The sequence below is a fragment of the Daktulosphaira vitifoliae genome, unplaced genomic scaffold (assembly GCF_025091365.1).
Source record: "Daktulosphaira vitifoliae isolate Bord-2020 unplaced genomic scaffold, ASM2509136v1 Scaffold_2, whole genome shotgun sequence".
Classification (NCBI taxonomy): Eukaryota; Metazoa; Arthropoda; class Insecta; order Hemiptera; family Phylloxeridae; genus Daktulosphaira; species Daktulosphaira vitifoliae.
Window position 1 is genome coordinate 16,758,646 of NW_026099573.1, and position 26,035 is coordinate 16,784,680.

At 26.4% G+C, this 26,035-nt stretch overlaps 2 protein-coding genes across 7 annotated transcripts in view; both read right to left on the minus strand.

The window, feature by feature from the left end:
* The window catches only part of LOC126898521 (calmodulin-binding transcription activator 1), a 67,455-nt gene extending 48,615 nt beyond the window's left edge, over positions 1–18,840 (minus strand). For 2 of the 6 annotated variants that reach the window (XM_050672629.1, XM_050672624.1), the window contains exons 1-3: positions 6,816–7,069; positions 6,224–6,366; positions 2,273–2,364 (exon numbers count right to left, since the gene is read on the minus strand). In XM_050672629.1, the coding sequence (XP_050528586.1) occupies positions 2,273–2,364; positions 6,224–6,359 (228 nt within the window). In that variant the 5' untranslated portion in view covers positions 6,360–6,366; positions 6,816–7,069. Of the gene's footprint in view, positions 1–2,272; positions 2,365–6,223; positions 6,367–6,815; positions 7,070–15,686; positions 15,755–18,722 lie in introns of those variants that run through there. The other 4 variants (XM_050672628.1, XM_050672627.1, XM_050672626.1 and 1 more) reach the window with 4 other exon arrangements.
* A 3,173-nt stretch (positions 18,841–22,013) lies between these two features.
* LOC126898522 (actin-related protein 5) lies at positions 22,014–25,838 on the minus strand. The gene is made up of 8 exons (XM_050672630.1): positions 25,608–25,838; positions 25,433–25,530; positions 25,163–25,379; positions 24,536–24,819; positions 24,259–24,468; positions 24,118–24,201; positions 22,929–23,339; positions 22,014–22,765 (listed from the first exon to the last, which is right to left on the minus strand). The coding sequence occupies exons 1-8, from the start codon at positions 25,714–25,716 to the stop codon at positions 22,175–22,177; spliced, it is 2,004 nt and encodes a 667-aa protein (XP_050528587.1). The 5' UTR covers positions 25,717–25,838; the 3' UTR covers positions 22,014–22,174.
* Positions 25,839–26,035: the final 197 nt, after the last annotated feature.

Genomic DNA, 26,035 nt, shown 5'->3' on the forward strand with positions numbered 1-26,035 from the left:
TGTAATCACAGATATATATCATATCTTTTATAGTATTGTACACTATAAATAATTATAAGAATATGCACAATTACCGATTTTTTATAAGCTTATAAATATTCGATTATTATAATTTATTCCATACACAATATTATTATACTCAGCAGTTGTGATAGGCGAGCAAGTAAGGAATCATTAGGAAAATGCGGGGAAAACGAACCTGATGGATAAAAAATTGAATTGAATTGTGTAGAAGGCACGTCAGTAACCATAAAGGGGTGAGTTAAAGATAGATTTGAGGAGAGTAGAAGTGTAATAGAGTATGAAATCCGATGAATTTAGACGTTTTATATTCTACCAGCAATACAACACAAGACTAAGAGTAGGAACATAAAAGAGGCAACAAGGGAAAAGAAGCTCATCTTTTCTGTTAAATTTTTCAAGTCCTCATTCTTTATCTATATATAACAATAGGATATAAAGATATTCCTTAAAAATATTTTTTATACTCATGAATTTCAAGTTTATAAAATATGTACTTAAAAAATAAGAGTTTTGTATTAAAATTACTTTTTTTTAGCTTTAGTTAAATGATATTAATACAATATAAATCAACAAAAGCTTTGGCTATATTTTTTTTATAATATAAATAACCTTAAGATTACGTTTATAGAGACTGAAATGTATAACACAAAATAAAGCCGTTAAAAAACTGTTCCCAACATGCTCAATAAAGCTCTTTGTATCAAATTTACCCAACTTAAATTTTTTATACAAATTATTAAAAAATGTATTTTAATAACTTGTTATAATACACACACCACTCATTATTTAGTAGTCTATAAAACATTATCTATTAGTCATAAAATTAAATATATATTATTCATGTGAATCTTTTAGACTATTACGAGAAAAAAATATAAAAATGCATTGATAAAAACCTAATGTAATGACTATAAAGAACTCTTTAGTTGTGACATAACAGTTATTTTAAGTAGTATATTTTATTTCTACCTTATTTTCAATATTACGAAGATAAACTTACATTTCACAGAAGAATTATATAGTTTAAAGTCTTGTATAATGAGTACAATGAAGTAATTACTAGTAATGAAATAATAAAATATTGTTTAAATAAATATAATCGATAACGTTTATACAAAGTTATCCAGCCTAGTCCAACCTTTGAGTGGGTTACCTATGTGGTCAATACAAATAAAGACTCTCCTGCGAAGATAGAGAACCTACATATAGTACTTATATTACTCAATGTATTTATTGCACGACTTACAATAAACACATAACTACTGGTACTTTATTGATACTTGAAGTGTAATATTTAATTACAATACTTTTTTTTCTATATTTTACATCTTCTCATAAAACTCTCGTACTCATATTCCAAGAAAAAATTGTATAATATAATTTCATTTAATAAATATATAGTAACTCAATCATCATCATACCAAAACCACCTACAAATAATTTTATATCCATTTTGAGTTACTATAAATTCTATCAGTAAAAATAAAAAAACATTATCTTTTATTAAACAGAAGGTTCTAATATTTTTATTTAAAATACAGTGTGCAATATAAGGTATTTCCATGCATTTTGTTTTTTTTTTTATTTATTCTAAATTAATTTAATGAGAAAAAAAAATTATTTAAAAATATAATGAACATGTGTCCTTTATCAATTGAATGACTGGGGTATTTAATTTATATAAAAACTAGGAAAATGTTTGCATTCATTTTCATATTAAAATTAAAATTTTTTTTAGGAATTTTGAAATAAAACTTTCAACTTTAATTCGCTTTTGTATATGGAACAATGTGTCATAATTACTCAGCACCACAATTGTAGTAGCCACATTAATGTGGCTTCTACATTTTTTTATAGGTCATCAATATAGTTCAGTCTAAACGTATTAATCAATATTTTTTTGAGCTATAACTTAATCATAAAATGTATACTAACTTTACGCACTGGCTATTCCCTTTTTCTTAAATATTATTTCAATAATGTCAAATATTAAATAATATTCTTTTACTATTCTTCATTCCTTATAAATAATAGGAAAAATTAAAGATATCTCAGTATAATATCATTATTATTATGAGTATAATTAATCTTTAATTATGATAATATAACTCTTATAATTAACAGACATCTGAATAATTTGCTTAATAAATAACTATAAATAATTTTTATAATAAGTCGTTGTTATTTATCATATAATTATAATTACATGGTTGCAATGCCATTATTTTTAAAGTTATACAACGCTTACTTCATTAGTGTTCCAACGATGCCTTTGGATAGGAAAATTTTCAGCGCGTGGTAAACTTTCTAAGTTATCCGGTAGTTTAATTGGTTCTCCTTCTGAAATGTAATTAAACGCTACGATTAAAAGATTTGTTTATTTTAATGATTTGTAAATAAATATTAGCTCCAATTTCTACTAATTATATGATTAGTAAATAATTGTATTGCCATAAACATTTTTTGATAGTAGTGGAATCAATGTTATATCCAAAATATTTTAATAGGAAATATTAATGCATATTACTTTTTTTTTTGTTATTTAACTAAAATTTATGCATAATAGAGCCAATAAAGCTTAATTCATTATTTTTCTTCTGGATATATCATTGATTGGGAAATTTAACCAAAAACATTATCGTTGATGGTATTTTGAACACCTAAACACATATCACCTTAAAATACTTAATATATTATTTAATAATAATATCCAGCTAATATTTCAAACTTTATAGTCAAAATCAATTTTGGATAAGTTTAGCAAGAAACAATTTGAGTTCATTCTTCTTCCTCTTTTTTCCTTGCCTTAATCCCAACTACTTGAGGTCAACCACCCTTATCCTAAACTTCCACTGAACACGATCCCCAAATCATCTACACTCACATCAGCTGTCCTCATATACATTCAATTACATCCTTCCATTTCTTTTTCGGTCTTCTTCTTCCTCTTCTTTCAACATTCAACATTCATTTCTATAACATTCTTAGAGCTTCCAATTTCTCTCTCCTCATAACATGACCAAATCATCTAAGTCTATTTTCTCTCATCTTATCCACGATTTCCTATTTCCTATCGTCTCTAGTCACTCCACACATACACCTTAGCATTCTCATATCGGCTGCATTCAGAGGTGAGTGTTGCATTACTAAAATTATCTCTCAATAGAAGTGTTAAGAATAGGTAACCAATAATTCATCAATACTAGACATAGACATTTAGAAAACAAATATCTAAAAATAATAAATGAAGAAATAATATGTGTCTTATTTGAATGAAGTAAATAAATTTGTTTACTTACTAGCTTCAATACGAAACTAAGAAGGTATTAATTTTACTATAATGTTTTATTTAATTCTTTTTTTTTTTCGGTGTCTGTCGACACTTTTCCTTAGCTCTTACTGGATCGATATTTTTAATAATACGTCAAAAGATCACAATAAAAATTATGATTTTTCAAATCGGTAAATGTCTATATTTTTTTCTTAATAAAGACATAACTTTTTTAAAAATGAATGAATTAAAACAATTTTTTTTATTAATACCTTAAGAATTTTTCTTTCATACGATATTAAGTTAATAAAATCTTACTCTTAACTTGCTTAAAAAGTGAGATTACAAACCGCAATTTTTGCTTAAAAAAAAAATAACTTTTTCAACTTAAATTTGACAATGTTTCTGAAATAGTCCGATCTTCAAATCGCTAATTTTCGTCATTTTTTCACTTTTTATTCTTAAAACTATCATAACTTTTTCAAAAATGAACAAATCAATATAATTTTTTTTAAGAGATGCATAATGTTTTTACCTATCATTTGATGTATTTTTTTTATAAATTTGACCCTTTACTTGCTCACAGGGAGGGATTCTAAATGACAACTTATTCAACTTAACTTTTGAAAGTGTTCCGGAAATACTGATACTATTATATATATTTTAAATTAAATCTAATGTAATATACTTTATTATGGAAAAAAAAAATTTCAAAATTAAGTTTGTTATCATAGTGAAAATAAATATCAAAATTACTAAAAAAAATTCGATTTTTGTAAAAAAAAAATTTTATAATGATATAACTTTTTGAAAAATCTGTTATTCATTATGATTCTCTTTTAATTGGAATATAAATAAGGAAATAGGATATCATGTATCTTTTGGAATAATCCATCAATTTTTTTAAATTAATCACTATCTATAGATTTACAACAAAGAAATTTTTATGATAGTAAGTTTAATCACTGTCAAATATCATATATACTCATCCTAATTATGTCACGTCCCCACTGTGCTGGCTTTTTTTCACTATCGTAACTTTTGAAAATAACCCAGAAATCCTTTGAACATGAAACATATTTTAAATTAATCCTTGTATTAATTACTTTATGTTAAAAAAATACAACTTATCTTTTATGTTTTACCTAAGTAAAACAATAAATTTTATTTTAGTGTAAAAAATAACAGGTTTTCGTGTTATAATATTCTATTTCCATTATTTTTGCTATATTTTTAAACAGTAAACTTCTGTAAGAGGCGGGGGTTTGTACTTCAACTAACATCCTCTATAACAAAAAAAAATTATAAAAATAAAATAAGTGTTAGTTACAAATAATTTCAGGGAAAATTTTTGCAACTTTTAATGTTAGTTGAAATTTATATTAAAAGAACGGGAGTCGACTTTTACCATAAAATAGTTCTAGATACCTAGTATCTATATTCTAGTATTTTCTAGTATTTTTTAATTTCATATATTTCTTAATTCACTAATTATAAAATATTATTTTGGTTCATCTTTTATAACTTCTATTTAATAACTTCTATTTATTTCGAAAGTTATAAGCTACTTTAAAATATAGCGTAGAAGTGAGGTGTAGGTTACAATATTTTTATCATTACACATTATTCTGTTGAGCTTTACCTCGACTTTATTATTTAAAATGTCAATAACTTCTGAAGTTCTATTTCAAAAACTGTTATCAAACAGTCATTTTTATTTATTATCTAGTAAATGTATGCGTTTCCATTAAAACCATAATGTTTACACCATTATTAGGGATGAATTAAAAAAAACTTGATAATTAAATAATTAAAAAATATATAAAATTAAAAATTTCAAAAAGAATTTTCTTAATATAATTATTTTTTAAAAAAAATCTAGTATCTAATGTCAAACGAATTATCCTAGTTACGACAACTTAATAATTTTTTTTTAATTTTTCTGTAAAATAAACAATTATTCAATATCAATTTTATACTAACTTTAATTACGATAATAAAATTTTTTTCGTCTATTACACTTACAATATATAAAACTTATGATCAAGATATAATTAAGGAAATGGGTCGTTTAGGTTTTATTTTTTGTTTTAAATAATTTAATAATTTCTTTTTAAAATAAAAAACTTTTTACAGTTTTGCAATGAAATCTATATCATCATAAAATCATCAAATATCATCTACACTTACCCCAACTATGCCATATTCTCATTGCGCCTCAACTCCATTGTGCTGGTTTGGTTTTTAAATATTTAATTATAGGTATTTCTTGATATATAAACCACCATGTAATTAAAGCTAATAATTTTAGAAAATCTCATTTTTTTATCAGAAAATTCCTAGTAATAAAGATGGAAAGCTAATTAAATTTTAAATTACAAAATACTCTTACAAAATGCTACCGACCTTTAGCTTAATACATTTATTTTGCCTTTCCTATAAAATTGAATTTTTTCAAATAATCATTTTGCTTACTGATGACGTATACAGTAAAAATGTATTAATGAAAAATAATTTCAAAATAAACATTTAAATCTTTATTATTTTGAATGATAAAAAAATATATATATAATTGAATAGTTTATAAAAGCAACAAATAAAAAAGATAAAGTATAACAATACGACATTTTTTATACATGATAAGATATAATCAATTTCAAAAATTAACTATCCATGCGGGTCGTTAAGGTGTTTTAAAATACTGAGAAATAAATTTAGTAACATAATTAACAATGAGTTGTATATGGGGAAGAATTCAAGGTATATAAAACCAATGTAAGAGAGGGTGTAAAATAGTTAAACATTTGTCACTAGGTCTTCTTAAATCTAAATTCCCTCATGACAAATTCTTAAGGAACTGATGATTAAAATAAATAAATAAATGTTTTAAAAACTAATAAATCTACCAGTTAAGCTATACAACATTACTTTGGTTTAAAGGAACATTGCTAATGTTGGCATGCGCTTGTAGATTAGTTCTTGCATGGTGCTGTTGACTATACAGCGTGACTGTTTCTCCAGAACAATATTCTGCTGTGAACGTTTCATGTCTAGCCCTCGACATTTTTCTGCTGATGAACATATACAAAAATTACATCAGTAATAAAGTAAAAACTTAAAACTTATTTTTTAGTAATAATAAAAAACACTTTTTAATGGTTTATAATTGGAATTGGATTACGTAAAACTAGGTTGATCACTTCTCGAGATCATTTTTATTAAATCTTGCGATTATTTTCAAAACAATTTTATTGGATCTGAACCTTCATTTTTTTTTTTTTTTAAGCTTCAAACAAAAGTATGTAAAACTACACTTGCTAAAATTCTATTCTCCAAATGCAACTAAAATGTTGTTAAGGCCAAACGAATCGCCTTGTTAAAAATTAAATATCACTAATTTTATAAAATTTGTTAAAACATTAAAAATTGATAGATTAATTTATAGTATTGATTTTCTTTTAGAAATATTCATAAATAATATGTAGTATCATAACCCTCTATTTCGGGCGTTTAAATTTACCTTAATGTTTATGACTTCTTAGACTTCAACCACTATTGTAAAATGAATAAGACATGTTACAGTAGGAGTGAATTTACGAATGAAGAGAACACGTTTTTAACATTAAATCAATGTAAATCGTACCGGCTTCGGCGCGTCCGGTGAAGCGACTGACTGGCGTGTGTCTGACAAATAGACAATGCGCGGTCTCCAGACTCTATACACCACTGGTAGCGTTCTTTACATCGTGCGCCGGACAATCGTAGATGATCCAACACACACATTTCGAAATAAATGTATATATTTTAATACTAGACTTATAAGCATACGGATGGAGTCATAAAAATTGTTATAATATTTGTAACTTTTTAAATATGTATTAGAAAATTACCACAGAAAGTACATTCCATTAGTAATCAAAAATTAATATATTAGAGGTGTAAATACATTGTATAAAATCAATATGTTTTAAATTATAATATACTTATATAAATCATACAAAATTGTACATTATGCAATTTAAATCTAAATAAAAATAATTACTTGTTCTCAGACCTATAAAAAATATAAAAGAGTCTTGAATAAACAACAAACATAAACCATAATATGATACAGTGAAATAAGTATAACTAAAATTAATCAGCATATCGTGCGTCGAATTTCATAAATAACTTAAACTATTACAACAAAAATTCTATAATGAAGCGATTTTTATATAAAGACGGCGTAAACGATAGGCAATTTTGCTACACACGTGCAATAAACCAATGGGCAAGTTGTTTTTAATTTACAGTTAGTCGAAATTTCTAACTATATATTATGTTATAACAATATATTTTTCAATATTTTAATGACATTTAATATTATATTAATCTCAAAAAAATGAATCAATAATATTATATTTAAAAAATTCTGTACATGTCATACTACTATAAAATTAATAACAAAAACCTTTAAATTACATTGAATACATATTTTTAGACATCAATTGATATATAGTATATGATTTAAGAATGTGGGGGCACCTGGCTAACCAAATATATATATATACCAAGATATCTTAGCCCAAAAATTCATGAATTCAAATACCATAAATAATTTATGACTTTAAATATTCAAAAGTTTATACCAAAAAAAAATACTAATCAATTGAAACAAAAATTGAATAATTAACAGACAAATATAATTACTTTAATTTTCAAAGTTATAATCTACAAAAATTTTTTATCATCACCAATTTTATAGCAAATAATTATTATATTTAGATATTAAAGCACATGATTCATTAAAATATATTTTTAAAAAATAAAAAAATATTCGTGTGTGGACTTTAGTAAGAGCCTGGGTCCCCCTACCCCCTAAATCCGGCCCTATGTATGTGTTAAAAAAATGTTGCATTGACATATTTTAAAATAAGCTTAATGGATAAAAATTTAGAAATGAGAATTTAAATAATTTCAGTCTTACCAACGCATAAATTTAATTCTCGTGATTTATAAAATGTAATTTAAGTCTTTGTGTAGCATATTTTTATAATAGTAACTGAATTCTTTTTTACAATAAAACGAATTTCAACGATCTACAATAAAGGGTTTTTCAATAGGGACGCTACAAAACTTTTTTTAAATAAATCAAAAACGGTTTTGGATATCAATGAAATTCTTTATTCATGTGAAAGTACATTCGATGCCATTATGTATGGAACTAGATTTCTTTTGCATGGCCACCACTGGCACGCTTGCAGAAGTCCAGACGCTGAACCCAATTTTCGACGGTTTTCAAGCATAAATCGGCCGATACTGCTGCAATCTCACGTTCGATATTCGTACGAAGTTCATCAATCGTCGCTGGCTTGTTGGAATAGACCATAGACTTGACGTAGCCCCACAGGAAATAGTCTAACGGCGTCAAATCGCACGACCGAGGCGGCTAATTGACTGGGCCATTTCGTGAGATAACACGTTCACCAAACTTGGTTTTCAATAAATCGATTGTGACAATCGCTGTGTGGCTTGTGGCGCCGTCCTGTTGAAACCACATTATGTCCAAGTCCATATCATCCAATTCGGGCCAAAAATATTCGGTTATCATTGAGCGGTAGCGATTCCCATTCACAGTAACGTGCCGGTCTTGATCATCACGGAAAAAGTACGGCCCAATGACGCCGCCGGCCCATAAACCACACCAAACCGTAATTTTTTCGGGATGCAATGGTGACTCATGGAGTACGTGTGGATTGCTGCCTGACCAATAACGCATATTTTGCTTATTGACGAAGCCATTCAGCTAGAAATGAGCCTCATCGCTGAAGATGATTTTTCGATGAAAATCCGGATCATTTTCAAGTTGTTGCTCAGCCCAATTCACGAACATACGACGCTTCTGGTGGTCAAGCGACTTCAGTTCTTGCGTCAATTTGATCTTGTAAGGATGTAGGCCAAGATCTTTTCGCAAAATTCGCCACAACGACGTCACAGATACGCCCAACTCTTGAGAACGTCGTGTGAGAGACTGATTTGGGTCTTCCTCAATTGATGCGCTAGCGGCAGCAATATTCTCGACACAACGGGCACTTCTTTGTCTCACTGGCATGGGAACATTTTGTACTGTGCCTGTGGATTCAAATTTTTCCACTAGACACTCAATTGTTGATCTGGCAGGACGATTATGACGACCATAAATTGCACGTAGCGCTCTTAAAGTTGAGGCCACTGACTCCGAATTTCGGTAGTAAATTTTAATAATTTCGACTCGTTGTTGGATCGTATATCTTTCCATGATGAAATGGCAAACCTTACTGAAGAGAAATGTCAAGAGAGCGGGAAAAAATATAGCATCGTTTGCTGTCCCTATCGGTTTACTTTTGTAGCGTCCCTATTGAAAAACCCTTTATAATACATTGTAGCAATACCATACTAAGAGTAAAGGCGCAGTAATTTCGTCTTATGAAATACTATTTTAGGACATATGTTGACTTAAAATAACATGGTTCATCATTTGTATCGTGAAAAAAGTTATGCAAGTAATATTTATAACTTTAGTTTAATTTTCACTATCAATTTAATAAATGAAAAGTAACTAACAATTAGAAGTTTAATTAAAATATTCATTAAATCAAAACTTATTAAGTGAATGTATATATTATGAAAAATGTAACACAATTGATTTGCTTGTACATTATTTTAACATTTAATTGATGTAAAGAAAAATACAAAACGTTTATAAGTAGGTACATCTTATCTATAACGTGATAATAATAAATATAATGAACTATAATGAATTTCAAAGTAGTTGTTAATTTTAAATTATAGTTTTACAAACGGTTCTTAAAACATCATACCCGTATTTCTTTGTTGTTCGTTCTGCGTTTTGTTTTCAAAAAATAATATTTCTCTCTTGTAATTTTAATGAGTACATTGATTCATTAAAAATAAATAATAAATCGGATTAATTTTTCAAATAAAATCATAGTTTTCAAAAATAGAGAAAAAATTGAGTCTATACACTTACAATTTAATAAAAGTTGAATAAAGTCTATAATTATGACGTAGTTCATCAGTTTTTATTGAAAAGACTGAAAATAGACATAGATATATTTTATTAAAGTAAAAATTATTATTAAAAGTATTTTATTATGCATTAATATTGGTTTATATTATTAATGAAATATTGTTTTATGACTGATAGAAGATGCGGGAGCAAATCCCACTGCTAAGAATTATTCTAACCCTCTCCAAAAAAAAAAAAAAATTCAACCAAATATCCGTCTATGATCCCAAATCATATGCTTAACACTTTAACTAATATTATTTCAATCGTGGTGGTGACAAGCTAGCAATAATACTTCATGACCGACTTTTTTTCAATTAGTATGTGTTCCGTTTAAATGACCAATATTGACAAATATGTTAAAACTGAAAACCCGTACCTTATTTAACATATTCCATCAAAAATATTTATATATTTCATTAAAAACAGTTTGAATATTATATTATAACTACGTTACCCTAAAAACGACATTTAAAAAAAAATTGTTTTTATTTTAAAACTGCTATAACTTTTTTTACAAAATTTTATTCAAATGAAGTTTAAATACAGTAAATTAAAAACCACAAGTATTCTTTTGATACAATTTTTATAAAAATTGAATGAAGAACCTGAGTACTGGAAGGCTTTGAAAGAGACTACCTACAATTATAAAAATAAATCATGTTTTTTTCAAAACAGAAAATTTTACTTTCAAGTAAACAAGTAATAAAATATTTAATATTTAAGTAAAATCTTAAAACATAGAAATTATAAATGCACAAATTATTGTGAAATTTAATAGATTTGCATCGAAACTATTTTTATGGTCGTGATTTTAATCGCTCTTAGAAATTATCTATTATGGATCGTCAACGATATCGATATTTCGATTCAATATCAATTTCGTCGCCTTATTTCATTTTTCCCATGTAATTGAATATTTTTGAAATATCGTAGTAATCGAAAAAACATTTTTAATAAAAAAAACTGTATTCTTAGATTAGGTTATTTATTATGATATTATTGTTATTTCTATTTTTAACAAAACACGAACAATTTAATGTATGAGGAGGATTAGAAAAATACATTTCAGAATTAAAAGATATACAACTACTGGTTGAACTCAATTTCAAAAATAAAATGAAATTATTGAGCCCAAAAAAAATCCCTATTAGATTATGGTGATGAAGTTGATGATTTTTTATTCTATAAAAGTTTAAATTTTAATTTTGAAAAGAAGAAAAATTGTTTTCAGTTATGACAAAAAAATATAAATAGCACTTCTAATCTTTTTTATTATTATAATTTAAAACCAAAACACTGAAACTATAATTCTATTATTCAATAAAGAACATTTTCATCCATTCAATATAACCAATATATAATGATAAAGTCTTGTAACAAAAAAAACGTATTTCTTCATAATAAAAAGAAATTTGAAAATATTTTATTATCGTTATGAGATATAGTTATTATATATATTTGTGATATTAATATCATTATCTGATTTGATTGGGTAACCTAAAGCTATTCTTGAAAAAAGCATTTAAATTTTAAATTTAATTTTTTTTTGATATCGATTTATTTTTTCATACGATATCGATATATCACGATTTTGAGATCATTTTTTTTTAATATTGCTAAAATTCAGTACGATATTGAATCCATCGTTCACGAACCCTATTATCTATACTTATTATAGCTATAACCCCACTGTGCTGTTTTTTAATTAATAACAAGAGGGCAAACCGCGTTAAAAAGGTGAGTTTACTAATTTTTAAGAAGTCCAAAGTCAGACTTCAAAAAATTACTGAATTCTGTAAAATTCATTAAATTCAAAAAAGTCAGCTATGACTTTGAAGAAGTCGATAAAATTTCAATGAATTTATAGTAACTTAAATGAAATCGAAAAAACATTTTGAAGTCTTTGTTAATTAATCTATATTTAAAATATGTTTTATGTTATTTTTCAAAATTACAAATTATTTTAAAAATTAATTTTTTATTAAAATTTTTATTTTGAAGTTTTTTAGAAAAATGTTGATAATGTTTACTTCTGTCTTTTACATACGTGGACTCACATTTAATACCATAGAAAAGTCGTAAATAAATTAAAAATTGAACAAACATTAAAATGTAGTGTAAACGTAATTGCTGAATTAAAATATGAGTTTTTGGTATCAAAATTTTTCTTTAATCTTCAAATCATAAAAATATGTTAGTAAACAATTAATTTTTAAAGTATTTTTTTGTAATTCTGAAAAATAACATATGTTTAATGAGTCCTATATTGTAAAAATTGATTTCAAAAAGATATAAAATGTTATGTAGATCATAAGTTTTATGAGTTGTCAGTTAGATCTGTGTAACTCTGTATTTATATAATCACGTATAATTATTTTTTTAATAGTCTGTATCTTTCGTTCTTAGAGTATGCTGTTTATAATTGGAGAGTAGTGACAATTTTATCCTGAACCGACTATGAAAAATCCATTACATCCAAATATAGTACTACAGCGTTGCATGAAGAGATCAATTGTAAGATTAGTGAAGAGGATTATGAATTTATTTGCACGTTCAGTTTACTATGTAATAGGAGAGTTATATTAAAATAGCATACTGTATTAATAATACACAGGTTACGGTAGGTTGTGTCTACTCTGTACGTAATCCACACTCATCTATCCTTACGCTAGTCCCGATTCAATTAACATTAACCTAAACAAATTAAACACAACAATTTTAAGTTAAAACATTGTCACGCAATTTATTTCAGCACAAAATACAAGAATAATAAAACCCATTAATTATTCAAATTAAACGTAAGGCTTTATTTAAGGATATTCATTAATAACCGTTATTTTGTATGCTGATATCACACCATATGCATAATATGGGTACATATCAAATATTAAATATTTATCTCTTAAATCAACAAATATGTGGCTTATATTTATTCATGAGCTTTTAATTTATTTTTATAGTTTATAAAGTACCTACTAAATTTTTGTTTATATATAGTAATGAACAGATCGTTAAAAAAGTTGAATGTTATATTTCAAGCCAACATTTAATAAAAGATACATATTGTACATATAACTCTTTAATTTGGTATCATCTATTTTTTAATTCAGTTTAAATAGGTTTGTTTGTGTGTTCTTCGTCATTCGACAGTCTCAATAAAATGAGTTCAAAGATTTAAAGCATTACGGAGGACATACAAATAACAATAATGTCAAGTTAAATAAAAGATTTTAAAAACCTAGAATATAAGAGACTTATATAGACTATCTAAATATATTATTTTTATAATATAACGTTTTAACATGAAAATTAAAAAAATGTATTAACTTTCCGTAGTACTAATATTTGGCGCAATTTTGGATTTTATAATAAGGACGACTTTATATTATAAATATAGTATTTAACAATGCAAGTGTATTTAATGTTTTTAAATACATACGTGTGAAACTTTTAAATATAAAAATTATTGAGGATTATAAAAACTAAAAGTACGTTAAAATCAAGAAGGATAAATCAAAGGATGCTAGTTTTTCAGCAAGCAATATGATTATAAACAACATAAATCACAGCTCTTTGGACAAAACAAACTCTTATGTAAACATATTCAATTAAAAAAACTAATTTTAATATTTTGTAATAGCAATAAAAACAACTAGCTAAAATTTGTTATAATATTTTCCTTTTTACTTTGTTAATTAGTAGCTACGTACGTGTAAAATTGCGCATATCACACAAAATAAATTAGCTAAAAAATGTTTCTACATTAAATGAGACATAGGTAACCGCCTTTCTATAGTCCAATACACTCGAAACTTGTGAATTTGATACCCTTCCAGTAACTAGTACACAGTGTCTATCCGCTGTACTTTGATCTGTAGCGATATGAACATATGTAATAATAATCACATACTCATGAATTTTAATACTGACATAAAGGATATATTTTTAAATTTAGATGTTGCAAAGCTTTATTTAGGTATATTTTTATACAGAGTACTCATTATTTAGTAAGACACTCATTTTATCAAAAAGATTTTTATACTTTTACGAAGAAAAAATATAAGGTATAAATAATTCTACAATAATATGTAGTTAAATAAATTTCTTTTTATTCCTTTAAAAATAAAACCCTTAACTATAATTTTAATGTATATTTTTTTAAATATTTTTAAATTCTAAATTTTAATTTATTTTCTAATATTTTTTTATAAGCATATACCATGTAGATAACTCTGGGTCTCCACACGAGTGTTTCTCAGTAAATCCTAGTTATCTTTCTAAATATTAAATTATATATAAAAAATAATATTTTAGAGTTTTTACATAAATTTAAAATTCTCAATAGTTTCTGGGAAAATGAGTGCCTTACCAAATTTCGGTAGCTCTGTACATGAACTTTCTAAGAATATTTTTATAATTTATAGTGTATTATGCCAATGTGTTTAAGTAAAAAATAAGTATTAAAATATTCATTTGTAAATCATTTATCTAATACTTCTGGATATCTTTTAAAAATATCCTTGATTTAGTTTTGGATTTTTAAATTTCTATAAAAGATCATAATAAATGTATTAAATGAATAAAGATAAACACGATATTTTAATAAAATTTAATAATGCAATGTTTCCACGTAATTTCTGATAAGACAACAATAAAAATATTTTAAATTACGTAATTTGAAAAACACTCGTCACGTCTGTCTAATGTTCACTTGATTATATTTTATTCACTTTTTAAATTGTTCGAATTATAAACTTTTTTTTTAAATGAATATATTATTTATTATATAATTCTAATATATTATAATATTAGAGACGAAGCATAAAATGTTCCTTAAATATGCAGTGCCGGATTAAGACGTGTACGGGCCTCTCTATAGAAAATATCGCTACCATAAGAAGCGATAAACAAAAATAAAATGTTACTAATCATGACTAAGCAAGTAAAATTCAAGATGGATCCCGAGACATTCGCTACCCTTTTTCCTCCTTAATTCAGTTCTGGGAACATGTATTAGTCTTAACTTACATATTATATAATATAATAATATCAGACTCCCTTTAAATTCGCCACTAAATCGAATATATATTTGTATACTTGATAACAACTCTTTACCTTTAAATAAATGTGGAAATAAAACGGTGAAATACATTTTTGATGTATAAATATTTGTTACCAATAAAAATTAACTAATTACTAAAAGCAAAAAACTGTAGACATGCATTGCAAAGATTTATCAATGTGCACATTGCAATAAAATGCATAGATCTAATAATTATTACTGTATAATCAATAAACATATTATTATAAAATTTTAAATAGTTCTAAATTTATTCTTACCGAGTTTATATAATAGAAGTAAAGAACAGAAATTCATACGTCAATTTTATTCACCTCCATTGTTCGTACTAAAATAGTAAAATCACAATTAGTACAAGCCCTACGACTTATATCATTAGTATTAATATTAATGTCCAGAATATTATCATGGAAGAAAAATATTCATAATTTAAAAATAATAAACTGCTAACTTCCGAAGAAATACAAATTTTATTCTTTCTTGAAAATCGATATTTTGCTGTTTAATAAAAAATTGTATACATGTTGGGCAAAAAATCACAAACAGCTATTTATTATATTTTTTTTTTAATCTTTAAAATAACATTAGTGTCTCGGAAAAATAAGATTAAAATATATTTTACAGAAATTTATGTTTAGAGGTTTTTAACGAATTATAGACTTAATTTTTTTTTATAGTTATAATTTTTCTTCATATATCTATACAAATGTATTCATTAATATGTTCTTCTTTTTTAAAAATATTTTATTATCTTCGAATTGAATTACAATGAATGACAAAATGCAATTACCTTGATGGCCCTTTTTTATGTAATATTTTTGCAATTGTCTCGCGTAAGTATCGCATATATTATCTTATGACTATTCCTTAGAGAAATTTTCAAATAATAATTGTCCGTAGACCGGTGTACGTGTGAGGGATTAGGATTTGAGAAACAGACAGACGGGCCAGCGGAAGACATCTCAAAGTATGTTCGGACAGAGGTTAGAGCGATATACAATCGAACCAAATTGACAGTTTTTACGGTACCAAGAATATGGCATGGACGAATGAGACGGAAAGAGGTAAGGGCAAGATGCTTGATAGGCTCGACCAGTGTAAATACGTGAGAAGGCGTATGTAATTCGCTGACGGCGCACCGTCGTCATCGGGCCGGACGCACCGCCGTCGTTCGACCTCTTTATATCCTTTGTCCCTTAATCATCGTTCTCTACGGGCTCTCTACATTTTAGACACACACACACGCACATTCAAACGCCGTCGACAGAGAGCGGCTCAAGTGGTCGCCCGTAACTCCCACTGTCCACTAACAAACCATTTTACGTCTTTTAGTTACTCTCCTTCTCTACCAAACAATTGCAGTTCTTATATGCATTTTATTTATCAGTTACACCAACGGCAGTCCAAGCAATGGTACCCTTAAAGAGCACTCCTTCGAGAATAGGCTGACAAGTGAATTACAAATTCGAGCCTCTTGCCTCTTCTCTGCTCTAATATGCTCGCATATAAGTATTACACTCTGAAGTCAGCAAGGGTGCATTTAGTGCGAGAAAATACATCATATTAAACGTGTCTAAGTCCCTACAACTGCGAGACTAGAATTAGATAAAAAAAAAATCGAAGAGAATTCTCTCGTACAAACTACGACTTGATTTTTTTTAACAATAATTATTAGATAAAATCACCAGATTATAAAATCAATTCAAAAAACCATCCAAATCTTACCGTAACAACAATAATTTGTAGCTAATAAAGTGGGAGTTTGAAAAAAAAATTAAACCTTGATCGACACATTGAATATATTTTATACAAATAAAACGTTAAAACAATGTATAAAGTAATAATCCGTTGAATAGCTTTATTTGACTAGAACTTACAAAAGACCAAGGACAAATATATATATTTTACTCTCGAGTTTATGCTAAGTTTAGTTGTACTTAATGTTTTTTTACTGTGGTACTTAAAGTTTTTTCTTTTGAAACCTGGCCAAATGTGAGTTCGTCGTTGACGGTATGTGTGTGGATATAATACAAGTGCGATAGAGTTGCGGCCACTGTTGTAGACGCGAGAAACTCCCGTCTGCCCGTATAGACAATTTTTCACCGGCCCGTACTGTTCCCGCCGCCACCGGAATCATTTACAAAACTCGGGACAGACACGGTGGTGTATGCAACCGGCCAACGGTGGGTAGGAGTAGGTGGTAGCACATGCACATACCGACTGTACATTATTATACATATTATATACGCCGCGCACACAAAGAAAATTCTATTGCATCCACGGGCGACGTGTGCGTACGAACGAAGAGAATCGCACATACATGTGCTTATAAATGGATTGCCTGAAACGAGTGGAAAGATGTATGTATACATACAGTCACGAGCTTGGGCGTCCGGTAAGGGATGCAAGAAAAATATACCCTTTGGTACCGTCGACCGAGATACAATCTGGCATAGACCCATTTATAGTTTGGACAGACCAAACAGTCAAGGGTGAACAGAGCAGAGTACACGTCTGACATTTGGCAACCTTACGCATAACTCCTTCGATATTATTACTATTATTATTGTGTTGTCCATTTCGTTTCGTTATTTTAGACTTCCTCTCAGCTATTATATAATAATTCTATATGCAAATTACCTTAGCCCGAACACTCAGAATTTGTAGTTACATTGAGCCAAAAGTTTAAAAATAACTATTAATAAATCCAACATCTTGCAGTATAGAAAATATTTTTTCATAATTTATTTTATAAGTATAATCGTTTTAAATATTTTATTACCTTTAGAACCTTTTATTTAACAGAAGTAACAGCCAAGTCTCGGGATTTGTTATTTTTCCGTCTTTAATTTTAAATCGAGATAAAACATTTAAGAGACTCACTTATTTATCAACAACTTGTTATATGTGTACACTAAAAAAACTATCTACAAATTAATGTATAAAAAAACAATTATGATATTTTGAATATAATTGTGGTGTACTCAATAAAGGGTTTAACTAATAATTATAAAAATATTAATAAAAAAAAAAGTAGACCATAAACCTTTTAATGTAGGCGTAGCATAAGGGGGGCTTAGTCCCGTTTACAATTTAGTCTACCCTCCCAGAAATTTAGCAAAATTATAAACTCTGTTAAATAAAAATTATTTTTCGAAGGAGAAAAATTAAATTTTAGCCCTCCCAAACAATTTGACTACCCTACGCGTATGCCACTTAGTCATCGATTTATTATTTTATGCAAAATAAAATGCTACTAGATAATAAAGATTGATCGTTTTATAATCTCTACTTACTCATGTTATTGGTAGTTGACCATGTCGATGGTTAGCTAATAAATACTGACAGACAAATCACGTGCTCATGAAATATTTGAAGCACGCTCAATACACATGATAATTTATAATTTTGAAAAGAGTAAAGTAACAATTGTTTTCTCCTCTCATTAAAATCAACAAAATTGAACCCTAATAAAACATACGTTGTTTAGTTAACTATAAAATATACCGACAATTGTGTTACGTTTTTTATACAATGATTTATGACGATATTTACTTTATTTTTGACTACTTAAAAAATGTTTATTTTACATAAATATTTATTGACTTAATTATTTACATAGAAAGATTGTTTAACTATGTTTCACAAAAAAACCTTAAAATACTTTAAATTATTATTTATCTTGTTAAATAATAAATAAATTTATGATAATTTAAATTTTTAATTTAAATGCGAAACTGAGAGAGTTTTGTGATGATGCGTTTTATTTTATTTCTTTGTCCATGAAAATGTTCAACTCTCACTAGACCGATTTTTATGGTCAATATGTCAAAAGAACAAGGTTTTAATGTAGATGGACTAATTAGAGCCAAAAATCTGAAAAACCCTTCATTTTTAGAAATTAAATAAAATTTCAAAGTTACACTACTATAAAAAAGAACATTTTTAAAATATTTTTATGCATTTTAAAACTGATTTAATTTTTTTTTAAACATTGATCCAAATAAGATATAATAGAGTATATAAGAGACAATAAGCTTTCTTTTAGTATGCTTTTTCTGAAAATCCAATGAAAAACATACGTATATAAAGGGTTTAAATGAGAATATGAATGCTCGTCAAATGTTTTTTTAACTCGATTTTTAAAAATGTTCTTGATGGTCTGATAATTTCTAACCTATATCAAATTAAAGCTTTTAAAGATACTATTATATTAAAAAAACATTTATCGCGAGAATTGTTCTACTACGAGGAATTGGTAACAATTCCATTGATAATGCAAAACAATAACGTTATTTTCAATTAAGCAAAGTTATTTTCAGTTAATTTAACAAGCATTTTAATATTTGAATAAAATCTTAAAACGTATATATTAAAAAATTACAAATATACAAATTATTGTGAAATGGAATAGATTCACATTGAAGCATTTTTTATGATAGTGATGTTAATCACTATCAAATATCGTCTATAATTTTACGTCCCAACTTTGTAACATCCCCACTGTGTAATTTTTTTAATTAACGGAATTGTAATTTTAACTCTGATGCGTAACTGGAAAACTGTTGGTTTTACTCTATCGTGTTTTTTTATTTGGTCCATATACGCGATTACTTCCACTCCTACAGGACCGATTTTGCTCCACGATACATGAAAATATAAAACTATACTGTAGCCATCACAGTAGGGGCGGATAGACCCACCAGAAAACCGGAAATTTACCAATGGGCCCCTCAACCTAGCTATAATTTATTTTATAACTAGGACCCAAAATTATTTTTTGGGTTCGTTTTTAAATGATCAACCATCAAAAATAATTCAAAATGTATTACAACGTTTAATATTTATGAATGTTTAAATAGATCTGCTAAAAAACAAAGAGTTTTAAGATAATATAAATGTATTAGGTACTGAACGTAAATTCCTTAGAAATGTATGATAATTCTAAAATTGGTTAATAAAAAAAACTATAGTATTTATATAAAATAAGTACAATTTTAATGAACTGTATGCGAGCAAGCAATATATTTTTTAAAATTGAGGACTCTGTTTATTCTTTCTCGGTAAATAAAATTCATTTATCCGCTATTTCCCTATGGAAATACTGACACTTTTATATATATTTTAAATTAAAGCTAATGTAATATACTTTATTATGGAAAAAAAAAATTTCGGACTTTATTTTGTCTTCACGGTGAAAATGACTACCGAATGCTATTTTTGTGTGAAAATTCTAGATTTTATATTTTACATTTTTAACTTAAAAATGTTATAACTTTTTGAAAAATGTATGGATCAATACAATTTTTTTAGTGAGAAATAATATTTATATACTTCTTTAATTCGACATACTTTTTTTTTAAATCGGACTATTTCCCTTAATACAGGGGGGTTCAAAACATAAAAATGCATATAGAAATTAGAACTTTTTCAACTTAATTTTTGAAAGTGTTCCGGAAATACTGACACTTTTATATATATATATCTTAAATTAAAGCTTATGTAATATACTTAAATATTAAAAAAAAATGTTTGTACTTTATTTTGTCTTCATAGTAAAAATAGCTACCGTATTCAAAAATATGCTATTTTTGTGTTAAAATTCTTGATTTTGTATTTTATTTTATTATAAGGGGATTACACTGATTTTCATAAATATTATATAAATCTAATTGACATAGTACAAAAAATTAAATATATTTATTTTTTTTGTTTCTTTAAAGTCGAGAAAAATAACTTTAAAATTTGAACTAGCTAAATTTCAATTTTTATTAAATGATGAATGCGACGGTAACACTTAGGTCTTTCACGCTTGTGGCACTGATTTTTTTCTTAATTCTTTTTGAGTTAGAAAAAAATGTTTAACTCATTTGATTTTTATCTCATTTAGATTTAATAACTTCAATAAATATCAAGGATCCCATTACTGTAGTCTCCTCTCGTGAGAAGAAATTCATATTAATATTATTTTACTATGTCGTTTTTTTTTTTTGTATCTATCATTTATATTCTCAGCTCTCACTTGACCTACTTTTTCGACAAATTTTTTTTTAATTAAACACTATCTACAGATTTGCATCGAAGCGTTTTTTAAGATAGTGATTTTAATCACTGTCAAACATCATCTATACTGGAACAACTATGCCACGACCCCACTGTGCCGCCACCCCACTGTGCTGGGTTTTTAAATAATTAACCTCTTAGCTAATAATTGAATTCTCAAAAAAAATCTCACCGTAAAGAGAAATAAAGTATTATCAAAAAAATGTTCAATAATCGATTCAGTAGTCAAAAAGTTATTTCAATACAAAGTGAAAACTAAAATATCAATATTGACCGTTATATGACAAATGTATTTTTTTTTGGATGTTTCTCTTTTTTGCCGAGACTGAAGGGAATTTTCTAAAAATTATAGCACTGATATCTTTTCCTAGATACATTTTGTGATCCTTTGATGTATCGTTGAACAAAATCGGTCCAGTGATAAAATGGCATATATGAATACAAAAAAAGAAAAACACAGCATAGGAAAACTAATTGCTTCCCAGCTACAGATCGAAGGTAATAGCAATTTTAAATAAATAATATCAATAATAACTTAAAGTATAATTTTATAAAAAAAAATTTACTTACATCTACAATTTAAAGTCAATTTAAAAAGTTGCATCATTTCTTACATAATAATATAAATCAGCCTTTGTTCATTATTTTAAAATGTATACAAAAATAATTGTAAAAAATAATTTGTTTAAATATCAGTATTCTGTTCATTCAGAAATTCAGATTCTAGGATAGCCTCTGGTAAGGGATAATACTTGTTTGAACATTCATGTTCTACAAAGTAATCTCCACCCATTTCTGCATACATTTGAGGTGTTAATAAATATTTAAAAAAATCTTCTCTATTTGCAAACATTTTTGCACCATACCATGCATCCAATGAAGAAGATTCTGCTAATTGAACATTTATATGTGATCCTATTGGTCTCATTTCCTTAAGCTCTCTATGCATTCTTTGTGCAAAACCTCGTAACTTCGATGGACCACCAGTAAGAAAAACATTTTCTACTAATTTACTGCTTATTTTCATATCAAATTTCTTTAGTGTGAAATTTATTGTATCTATAATACCTCCTTGACTACAACCAATCATGGATGGTTGAAATAAAACTTCTGCACAACGCATACATTCTACACCAAAATGCAATTGATGAGCTTCTTTAGGATTTTGCTCCTCATTCGTATTAGAACTAACAAATGATGGATCATAGAACCGCAAAATTTCTTCAAGTTCATTAATTTTTTCTTGTTCTTCTTCACTATCAGTGTCACCACCTTCCTATAAATATTCATTAATATTAATTAATATTATTAATAGGTGGCACTAAGTAGGTCGATCTTTAAATTTAAGGAACAGTGTAAAACATTTTGAAGATTAACCATTTTTACATTACTTTAATGTTTATGTTTTACAATGGTTTTAAATATAATATTATACTTACTTTATTAATAACTTTATAAACATCCCAATCTTCATCTCTGCTACCAAAATCATCATCTCTTTTATCTTTACGAGCCAACTGACTAATAATCCGCATACGTTCTAATGATGCAGCAGTTCCTCTTTTAGCCATATCCTGCCTTCGTTGTTTACGAACTGCTTTCCTATCAATTATATCTTGTCTTTTTTTATAAATATCTTTAAGCCAAGTTTTCATTACTGGTTCATCTTTAGGAAGTTGTATTATATTTTTAAACAATCTCAACTTTGGTTCTTCAGTAACTTGTTCATCAACATGAGGAGCATTTGATGCAGCAATTTTGGATTTTGTTCTATCAATTCTTGTTTGCAGGTCATTGATCATTTTTTTTAAATCTTTATCATTTTTTAATCCATGAGATCGCAATACTTCCTAATTAAAAATATTATTTAAAATCATAAAAATAACACATATTAGTTCTAGAAAAAAAGAGCTTCAGTCAATTTTTTATTTTTTTTTTAAGAAAAATAGTATTACAATTTCATTTAATTTTTGATATAGATATTACAATTCTAAAATCAATGCTCTTTAAATAGTTAACGAAAAAGTTAGAATTTTAATATATAACAGATATATTTTCAAATTTTAAAAGAGTTCTCTTGGAAAGCTAATCCTATTAATTAAATAAATCAAATTAATTAAATAAATTTTATTTTTAGGACCTGTATTATAATTAACAACAATGATTATAACTTATAAATTAATAAATATTATTAATTTACATGTATGGTTTAAGTTTTTAAATAAAAAAATAAATACATGAAAATTTATTTAATACAAAAATTAATATTTAGAATTTTATGTTCAAATAACTATATTATTTTTGTCAAATTTATTAAACAAAATATAAAATAAATAATTTAAGCTGTTATAAAAGTACATGGTTTATAAATTTGTAAAATCCTTCTGCAGTAGTTATCTCAAAGTCTAAAACAATATAATACAAAATAATACTGCAAGTTATACAATTTTGAATTTTAATTCTAAATTAAATAGTAGAATCTTGAAATTATAGGTGTTAATAAGTAGTATCAATTGATTGTTAATATTTTTCTATATTTGTTAATACGTAATAATTCGAGAAAAATAAAATAAAAATAAAATTATAAACCAATAATAAAAGAAGTCTTTTTATTTAGTATTTACTTACTCTAACTTCTTCAATAGGTTCCCCATCATCAATCATTTCTTTAATCATGAATAACTGATGTAATTGCTCTTCATCTTCAGCAAGCTAAATAAAAAAGTTAAAATCAATAATAATATGTGTATAGACTTACATCTATAAAACCTTTTCATCTCTTTTTCTTGCATTCATTTCCACTAACTTTTTTGCCATTTCTCTGCGTTTGTCCCGTTGTTGGTCTGGGGTTAAAATAATAGCCATAGAATATGGCAATTGTATTTTTTTAACATTTTGGTCATAATAATCAGCATCTGACCATAAATTCAAGGCATCAAAATAATTATTAGCTATAAAACCATGCTCATAAAGTAACTCCTATTGAAAATAATAATATTATTATATTTATAGATGTAGAAATTAAGTAATTTAGATATATCTTTACCTCTGCCCTACTTAGAGTAATAGCATTATAGTGTGCTGGATATTTCAGTTGAAGCAATTTGTGTAAATAAGAAATAATATGATATCCACCAACATCAATTCTTCGACAATTAATTAAATTAGGAGATCCATTGATAATAGGAATTATGTGAGTCGTATAATAACCACAACTAATAATTAAACCAGTATTCTTATGTTGACTATTTTTTTGGAAGCTGAACAATCCATCAACGCCATAACATATACCAGGAACATGGTAGCATTCAAACAATAACTCTGACATTACTAAATTTAATAGCAATTTTTAAAAATTAATTACTTGCACTTAATCTCTAATAGAGCCAATATAAAAAATAGATAATTATTACCAAAAATAATAGACCTATTTTATCATGTATTAAAAAAAATTTTAATTCCCAAAATTAAGTATCAACAATTTTAAATTTCTGTTAATAGATTGTACAATTTGTATAGAAAAAACATAAATATCTTCTTGAAATTACTTAGACTTGTATAATATCTACTATTCTCAAAAGAATTGAATATTTCAAGTTTTTTGTTTGTTTTTATACAAGTCCCTCTTAACACTATTATCTAACTCTCAATTATATAAAAATATACAACATACATAAACGAGAATGATTAGGATTAGCAACAGGTTCTGTAATGATAATTGGATGTTTTATAGATCTTTCTGTATCGATTCCCAAATGAGAAAATGTATAGTCAAATATCTGTTCTTGAACATTAAACTGTGTAACAACATTACGGTCAAATTGTGACTTCAATTGGAATCTGACAGCTTCTAAATTTGGAATATCATTTCCAATCAAAGTTTCTCCATCCTATAGAAGTAATCATGTAAAAATTAATGTTTATTATAACTTAAGATAATTACTTTTTTCCCTCTTTCCTTTCGAGGCCGAGCTAATAAGTTTTTAAAAACAAGTTCAGGTTTAGTTGATGTAGCCCAACCAGCTTTACATGCAAATGAACCTATTAGTAAAAAAATTAATTCATAAAAATTTTAGAAATACATTACAAGTCAAATACTATTCTATATAAATAATTACCATTATCAATGACAATTGGTATCTTAAATTCACGCAAAGCTTGGGTATACTCAAAATATTTATCTGGAATTGATCGCAGATCTTTGAGAATGATTAATTCATCTGCCATGATCGATCATTCATATAAAAATTTAACCACTTTTAATTTTTATATTTCTTTAGAATAATTTTTAATATTAATTTTTTTTCAATTTTGATATTATCAATGTTACTGCCGGTTTGAATAAACAAAAATATTGTTATTGATAAAAAAATTTTTAAATGTTATAAACGTAATAGCGGTCAAATGATTTTACCATTGGAAGGAAGAATGAAAATCATGTGTACAGATAACCATCGTAAAATCTTTACGCCAGAAGTCAGATTTTATACAGCCTTATCCGATCCGAATATATTTTTTAAAAGACCAAATAAACCCAACTCTAATA

Bases quoted from the DNA above. Each gene is read 5' to 3' on its own strand.
- LOC126898522 (XM_050672630.1), bottom strand. From the start codon at position 25,716: ATGGCAGATGAATTAATCATTCTCAAAGATCTGCGATCAATTCCAGAT. The intron at 24,469-24,535 runs GTAAAGATATAT...TATTTTCAATAG, and splicing joins TTACTCTAAGTAGGGCAGAG to GAGTTACTTTATGAGCATGG. The intron at 22,766-22,928 runs GTAAGTATAATA...GAATATTTATAG, and splicing joins TTTATAAAGTTATTAATAAA to GAAGGTGGTGACACTGATAG.